Source organism: Anopheles gambiae, chromosome 2 (assembly GCF_943734735.2).
Source record: "Anopheles gambiae chromosome 2, idAnoGambNW_F1_1, whole genome shotgun sequence".
Classification (NCBI taxonomy): Eukaryota; Metazoa; Arthropoda; class Insecta; order Diptera; family Culicidae; genus Anopheles; species Anopheles gambiae.
Window position 1 is genome coordinate 81,886,729 of NC_064601.1, and position 8,232 is coordinate 81,894,960.

An 8,232-nucleotide genomic window follows, 5' to 3' on the forward strand; every position below is an offset into this window, starting at 1 on the left:
TATAAGGCTTATATACGCCCGATTATAACGTACGCAGTGCCGGATTACTTGTGCGTACTCACATAGAAAAAACTTCAAGTTGAACAAAACAAAATATTGAAAATGATTAAATGAGTTTATTAATTTCTGTACAAAGCTCACCTCTCCTCTATCTAGTCCAGAATTAGGTTTAGCAAATGTAGGTTAAGCACTAAGTTAGACATATTTGTTTTTAGGTTAGGCCTAAAATTGCATGGGTTTTCCCATATTAGTAGATCTATAATCAGCAGACAACATATTTTCAACTCAGCTATGCTATAAAAAAAATCCCGGTTATTGAGTAAAGCACATTGCGTACCCAATGTTAAAGAACGATCGATTATATATGTATTTTTTTCTTTCTATCCACATTAAATATCTTTACTACCACTGTATCATTTTATAGTATAACTGGTTGACGGACGGTAAGGACGTTGACGCTGTAATTTGTTGGAAAATAGTATATCTTTTCTTTTGGTATCAAATACGGACTTCACGAGGCGTCAGTATTGGCGTAAATAGGATTTCCGCCATACAAACCAAGGTGGATTTAAAAATATCAGGTGGTGGACTCTAGTGAATTTTGACAATTCGTCACTTGACGTAAGGTCCCCAGGATTCAAACTTTGTTTACATTTATTAAATTTGTTCATTTAATTTATCTACCCAATTTTTTCGATTAAATATTCTTTAAAAATATATTTTGGACTTTGCGAGTTCTTATTAAACATTAGAACATAGATTAAAGTGTGTTATTTTGTTTTATTCCGTGAATTTATTCCATAATTCATTGTGTTTTCGACATTTTTGGAGATAAAAATTGAGAAAACCATTATTTTTTCAATTTTTACATTGATTCCTTATTATCGACGAGCCGCATGGACAATTTACGCGAGATTAGAACTCTTACTCACATGATTTTAAATTTCGTACATAAACAAATCATCAAATCTTTTGTTAATATATCTAATTTTTTCGATAAAACCAATAGACACACAAAAATGCACATAATAACAAAGAAATCTGTTCTATTTGCTAAGCTTTGTGTGCGGAAACCAATGGTTAACGGTTCAAATATGACCCCTCAGCTATGGCGACCCCCCAAAGGCCCTAATCCACCACCTGATATTTTTAATCCACCTTGATACAAACCTATAATATTTTTACGTAAAGGTTACGCTTGCCCATAAAAATTAAGCGTAAAATTATTGAGTTTACGCCTCGTGCGACGTACTTATGCACTACATGTTGATGGGTGATATTCGTGATACAATAAAAAATTATATTTCTTGCTCACGTTCACTCGTTCACTAAAAAACTCGAAGAGTAATCATTTTTATGCAATTATGTCTATGAACGTAGGAATCATTTGGGCTAGTTTATTTGAATAATATAACACTGTCATCGTCTTTGATATAGTAGTGAAGTCACACACATTACTGGAGGGAAACATTAAAGCGGTACTGACCCCAATCTTAATAGTTGCCTAAAATAGCTGCCCCACATTCCGACCCATGAGTGTGATGCGTTATGTATTGTGTTAATCAATAATTCACTAGCGCCTAGTAAACTAGTATTCGAGTGAACCCAAATCGAAGACTACCGTGATTTGAAGAATAGAATGAAAAAAGTCATCATGATTGAGAAAAACAGCAAAGAGAAATGAAGAAATGAGTGAAACAAAAAAGTTTATCCTTTATTTTATGACACTTGGTGTGTTGTACACCACATTGACATTAATATAAATATATTTGGAACATTTGTAAGTACGTGCTCTTTGATTTGTAAAGTGCTTAGTGTGCTCTTTGATACGCTATACAGAAGAGGTAGCTTTGTACGGTTTGTATTGTTGTGCGCGTTTAAATGCATACATACGGATGGATTAGTTAAGGCAACTGTTTGTGTTTGTGAGGTTATGCGTATTTGGTCCGATTTGAAGCATTTTATATTGCTCGTGTTTCAAACTTTAAGTATTTTACCAATGAACAAGATGTTTCCTTGCGAATCTTTCAGCGCATATAGGAACGGATGATCAGCCGTAAACATAGGGTACATAATCATTGCGCACGTCATCATCACCATACCTGTTGGAACGATAAAAAATTAACATAAAGTACGTGTGTGTTTTTATAGTCGTTAGCAAAAAAAAAATTGTTGCGTTTGTTGAGTTTTATTAGCCAAAGACGTGCATCTACTATAAGCGCTAAGACTATAGGAGACACATATTGAAACTATGGCCTACGAAGATATTTATTTTTGGTAAATCATCTTTTGTGTTATTCTTATGGTTCTTTGTTCATTGCTATTTTGAATGTTTGCATTTGCCTATCTTTTTTAAATCAATGTTTTAGGATGACTACAGAAACTGATTATCGGTTTCAGGAACTATAACACGTATAAAAATGCATCACTTCTCCTCATTGTAATGCGGGTTATTAATGGTACACCGTAAACCATGTTATGGCATTTTACAGGTTTTTCCAATGAAAAACACACTCTTCTCCGGTGACATGAGTGCGTAAATGAATGGATGATCAACTGTGAATTTCACTGGTTCGGAGATGATCATACAGAATGACACCGCGATCATGGCTAAAAATAAAGGAAATAATTGACACAAAATAGATCAACAACACGAGTCATCGAAAAGGAGGCACCAGAAGCGATTAAAAATAAGCGTTAAATCAAAACATTTCCAAAAATCAATCCTAACATCGTAGTGTAGTGAATCAAGGAAAACTAAAATCTTATGAGGTAAAATAAACCAACTTCAAAAACTCAAAAACTCTAGTATAAAAAACTAATAGCGTTTGTTTACTATTAGGTCTAAATAGTAGTTAAAGTAGTCTAAAAGATTGATTTAAGTCATGTTTATATTGTCATTTTAAGAATGAAATGACTGAACATCGGAAATCTGGATCGAAGCAGTCGAGTGGGAACTTCTGCATATTGGCAGAAGACTGTCTAGTTTGATCGGCAAAGTATACAGTGAGGCACTGAGTAGAGTGCGTTTAAAGCAGTAAGATAGTAATTTGAGGTTTATCTTCGACCTGACGCTTGTCTGGTGCCAGCAACTTCATACGCCGTCTAGATCACACATTGAATGTATTGAACCATACCTACGATACCTGTTTCGTGAATTGTGGTCGTGTGAAAGCTAAGACAGCCTTTATTTTAGTGATTGGATGTAAAGGCACTCAAAAAAAATTAGTGAACTCATCCCAAGGCACAAAAGTAGCATAATCTCAGCTAATATTCGATTTGGATGTTGTGAAGTTGACGTAATGATTGATTAATCAATCTTAAGATCAGTCCTCTACGCAAATTTCGAGAAGTGCTACGTGTCAAAATAAATGCATTGATTTTCTAGTTTTGAATACTAACTGAAATATAATTTTACAAATAGCTTTGAGACTGCAAATGCATCAGACTCAGCTTTAGGTATTTTTGGGAAATGACATTGGAACTCACAGAAGACCAACAATCTTTGTAGTGAGTATTCTCTTGGAAAAGCCGGCATCTTGTGGTACAGTCGTCAACTCGTACGACTTAACAGCAATTCCGTCATCGGTTCAAGCATCGAATGGCCTGCTATGGGTTATCAATAAGTCACGAAGCCCGCTTATGACATATGTGGTAGGCCTTGACCGACAACGGTTGTAGTGTCAACGAAGATTTTCTTCGAAAATTGGTGTTCGCTTGTTGGAGGAAAAGCCTAAGATTAAAAAGTGTCTGGACTAGTTAATCTAGTCCTGTTAACATGTAAAGTTGTTGTTCTATTTACGTTTTCGATTATTTTTGTTGGCCCCAACCAAACCAACCAGCTTCCAAGGCCAGTTCAATATCAATTTTAAGTAGTGAATTAGCATGCTTTATCAATCGGCTTCCCGGCTCGTTTTGCAGCATACTGTAGTTTTTGACCACGTACTAACGTCATCAAGTGATGCAACTTATTATTGATATGGTCGATTCATGTAGTGCACGTTATCGATGCTTATTTTTATCTTTTAAACACTGACAGAAACATTGAATATGAAATCAAAGGCACGCGTTTGGAATGCGAGTGAAATATTGACGCAAGAGTAAAAAGAACCGATTTGTCACAACTGATAAAATGAGTCGGGCGTGAATGGTCGGATTTACTGATATCGTTTCCCGGCTGTGAAGCAACGTCTACATTTTTCAAGCATGCTTGTGTAGCGTACTGTCGAATCCCCGCTAGACTTTCTTCCTAAGGGAAAGTCGAATTATTTTGTTGCACAACAAGAAAACTGATATTTGCACCTAAAAATAAACCACCGGTTGGTTTGGGTGGGAGTATTCCCAGGAAACGTGTCTGAACAGCCACCAGAAAATAACCCAAGAGTTATTTGTTTACTCAAATGCGGTGGGGAGGTTTGTTTAGCTATTTAGGCGCAAGTGATCTGCTGCACCGGTTCTCACAAACAATTAATGGCGCTTTTTTCGCATCACGGCAGCGAACGAACCATCGAATGAGATCATTGAACGCGATGAAGTAGCAGTTGAGTTGGGAAACCTTTATGTACTTTGCGATTTAAGTTGAGTGATTCATTTTGGTGCGCATAAACTTGTACCAAGTTAGTCATTCTGTATCTATAATGGTCGATAATGTACTGGAATGGTGATTCACACATAAGCTAACTTGTATAAATGCCCAAACAAACAACGGAATTATCAAAAACCAAGGGCTTAGTGCAAGACTTAAAACACAAATGCCATCGGCACTGGCCCGTGTGCATCGTTAAGCATTGCATTTATAAATTACTTTGCGCAACCGCCCAAAGTGTGTGTGTGTGTGTCGTAAGACATGTACACACCTTAAAATAAAAAAAAACCTGTGCAAAGATCGGAAAGCGTGCTGATTAGCAACACGCCGAACGTAGGATTATTAGTTTACGAGTGGGTCACCCCCAGTCAGATAAAATCGAGATAAGCAAACGTGCACAAAATGACAAAAAAAAAACAGTATCTCATGCGAATGTAACCATATTTTTCAGAGGTTTTGAAAAGCAACTTTACAGCGCGGGCACGGTGTTAGTGTACAGTGAATGAATACTTCATATTTATTTTCCTTGAGATAGGTGATTTCATTAATACTAAATATTATCACGTGCATTCGACGTACGGATTGCAATCGGAGCAAGCTTTGCGCCTTGGCGCACGCTAAGCATCGATCTTGGCCACGCGACCCACAAAGTAGACCATCTGCTGATGCCTCAGCACATAAAGGAATGGATGGTCGACCGTGAAGTAAGGGTGCATTGGCATGCAGCGCATCATCATGATCATACCTATTCCGAGGATTTGTCCGGCCAGAATGTATCATCGGGTGCGGCGAATCATGCCATGTAGGGAAGAGAATAAGAAAAAAAAAGGGAAAGCGATCAGAAAGACGCACGTCAAGAGGGGCTTGTGGTTAGATAATTCGAAGCCAATTAGGAGACGTTTTCTCGAGCGAAGTTGTAAAAGGGCGTTGGTTAGGGCCGAGTTAATGGGAAAAAATCCGTATTCGATAAGCGAATAGATTGTAACGACCATTAATCACATGGCCAAATGAGTGGTCTCACAATAAAAGCACAAGCAAAACCGATTGCAGTTCGTAGATAGCACACCCGCACACACACCGTGTAATTTACAATTCCTCGTGGCGATTTGCTTGGGTGACATCAGATTGATCGGGTTTCACCAACCGGCCAACGAAAGCCGTCTGCCGTGAAGACCCCATCATCAAAGCGTACAAGAACGGATGGTCTAGCCGTACTTTGAGGCGGTTTATAAGGGCTCGTTTGACGCGTACAACAGCCGCTACAAAAAGAGGAATACCGGGACAATGATAGAATGCGAATGCTCGTGTGACTCTAGCTCTCGTGGGGGGGACGGGCAAAGTTATGAGGGCTATATGGAGCCGGGTCAAAGAAAACTAAATGCTTACCGGTAGCAGCAGCCGCCTCAGTGCCTTCCTCGTTCACTTCAATGAACGCTTTGTGGACGACTTTGGACACCTTCAGTGGTTCGTTTTGCTCCAGCAGGTCGGGGAATTCGGCCGAGTCGCTGAACATTCTTTCCATGCCGAGCTGTGTGTGAGAAAGCAAGCGGATGGGGAAAATGTATCAGACTTCGCTACAAGGGCTTTAACCTACACACTCCTGCGGGAAAACGAAAAAAAAAACCGAACTCACCGCTTGCAGATCCTCGTTGAGATCGCGCGTAAATTCGATCTTGAATTTGGGCAGAAACACCTCCACCTCCTGCTTGTGCATTTTCCCCGCCAGCTCGGCCAGATTGAGCGTGGGCAGCTTTTCCTCGAGCGCGGCCAAACCCATCCGCTCGTTCGGCAGCAGCAGCATCATCGTCATGTCGCTCCCGCCGTACGTGAGCTCCAGCGCCGAGAAGCCGAGCTCCTCGAAGTTGTTGAAGGCAAAGTGTTTCTTGATGTTCATCATCGGCACGTCGCGCGATTCCGTCTCGCTCAGCCAGAACGGGAACGGGCGGGTCAGGCTCGGATCGAACTGGTACGTCCAGGTGCCCTTGAAGTGCACCGCATTGACCAGCACCATGCGCGACAGCTCGTCCAGCGCATCCGGCGAGATCAGATCCTTGATTTTGTTGTTCGTCTTCTCCTCCACCCAGCCGTTAATCTTTTTCGCTGCCGCCGCGCTCTCGGCAAAGTTGACCGACTCGGCCTCCGACCGGAAGCTGCCGGTGGCAATCGCGTTGAACGCACCCTTGACAGCGTAATTCTGCATGACGTAGATTTTGTTCGCCACGTTCACCGTGCTGTCGGTGGCGAGGCGCTCCATTAGGCGCCGATAGTTGTCGGCCACGGTTTGCTTTCTGTCTGGCGCTCCAAATTCCAGCACGGAGTACATCTGCTCTGCGGTAAGGCCGCCGGCGCCCATCGCAGCCAGGGAAAGGCACGCACTGATTGAGAAGGGCGAAATGACCACATTCTCTCCCGCATGTTTCGCACTTATTCGCTACAAAACACAATGTACACCACAGTAAGTATTCGCGCATTACAATGACCGTCCGGCCGCCTGCCGTAAGATGCCGTGACTCACCTGGTACAGCTTGGTAGCGAAGCTGTTCGACTGTGACACAAATTGCGCATCGAGAGAGCTGCTATTGTCGGCCATGGTAACTTTGGGGCGGTCCAGATGGTTTGTTATCTCCGGTTGGGTTGAGAAATGGTCCTCAATCGATTGCACTTTGGCTAGTAGTAGAAGCACTGCTAGAACTGGGCGTAGCGTACCGAACCGTCGTATCGCGGGCACTGCGAGCAGACTGAAGGTTATTTTGGGACTGGAATTGAATGCTGCTCAACATAGGCGCTATATACGCTACATTGGCGGGTGGTGCGAGCTTGTACATACGCACACACACACACACTTACTTGCGTTACGGTGCGATGACTCATTCAGCCGGATGCGAGTTGGTGTTGTTGGATGGGCGTCTAGCCGGTGTATTTGGGCGGCCGCAGCAAATATCGGTGTGTTTTTGGCTTTTTCTGTGTCGTAGACGGCAGCACCAACACAAACACGATCAAACTTATGTCTGTGATTCAGCGATAGGCCGTTGGGAGGGGATGAATATTGGCAACATGGGTTAACACACACACAAGATAAGCGCTGATACGTTATGTACTGTGTTCGGTGGTTTGTTTGTTTTCGAATGCGTGGCGATGACATTTGGCCGAGCAGGATAGGGTTAAGCCGCTGGATTGAAAACTTATGATTGGAAATGCCGCACAGTGGGTATCAGCTGATCGACGCGCCATTTTTGTGTTTCGCGTGTTGAGTTGTTGTAAAGAATTCATACATATCGTCCTATTTTGTGTTTTATCTGCACATCTGACTAATACCTGCATAGAGCCATCAGCACACACAACAGTTTATCCGGAAAGTGAAAAAAAAACTTTTACCGGTACAGCAACAGTGCAGCTGAAAAGGATCCTGCGGAATTTGGCAATGTCCATGGAAACAGATTCTTGGATAGCAACCAGATGGGTATAAAACAGGGAACTGCTGCAGCTCAACGCGTCAAATTTGTGTGAACGTTAGAAGAAGTAACTCTTAAATCTAGAAGCCACATTAACGTGAATCGAAGGAAAAAGTTAAGTGAAGTGATGTTTGAGTCCCAGTGCAAGTGTCCGTGAAAACCTGAAGTCCAAATTCTCATTGGTAGAGAGAAAGG

The 8,232-nt window shown here is 41.6% G+C and overlaps 1 protein-coding gene across 10 annotated transcripts; it reads right to left on the bottom strand.

Annotated features, from left to right (window-relative positions):
- Positions 1 to 1,689: 1,689 nt before the first annotated feature.
- LOC1274959 (serine protease inhibitor 42Dd) lies at positions 1,690 to 7,711 on the bottom strand. 10 transcript variants are annotated; one of them, XM_061652535.1, is made up of 6 exons: positions 7,433 to 7,707; positions 7,101 to 7,312; positions 6,219 to 7,016; positions 5,972 to 6,113; positions 5,664 to 5,844; positions 1,972 to 2,102 (listed from the first exon to the last, which is right to left on the bottom strand). In XM_061652535.1, coding segments are annotated over exons 1-5 (1,326 nt in total). In that variant the 5' UTR covers positions 7,434 to 7,707; the 3' UTR covers positions 1,972 to 2,102; positions 5,664 to 5,671. The 10 variants fall into 10 exon arrangements, with proteins under 10 accessions (XP_061508522.1, XP_061508520.1, XP_314158.3 ...); XM_061652533.1 differs by lacking the exon at positions 1,972 to 2,102 and adding an exon at positions 5,198 to 5,330; XM_061652538.1 differs by lacking the exon at positions 5,664 to 5,844 and having other exon boundaries at positions 1,690 to 2,102; positions 7,433 to 7,711.
- Between the last annotated feature and the right edge of the window lie 521 nt (positions 7,712 to 8,232).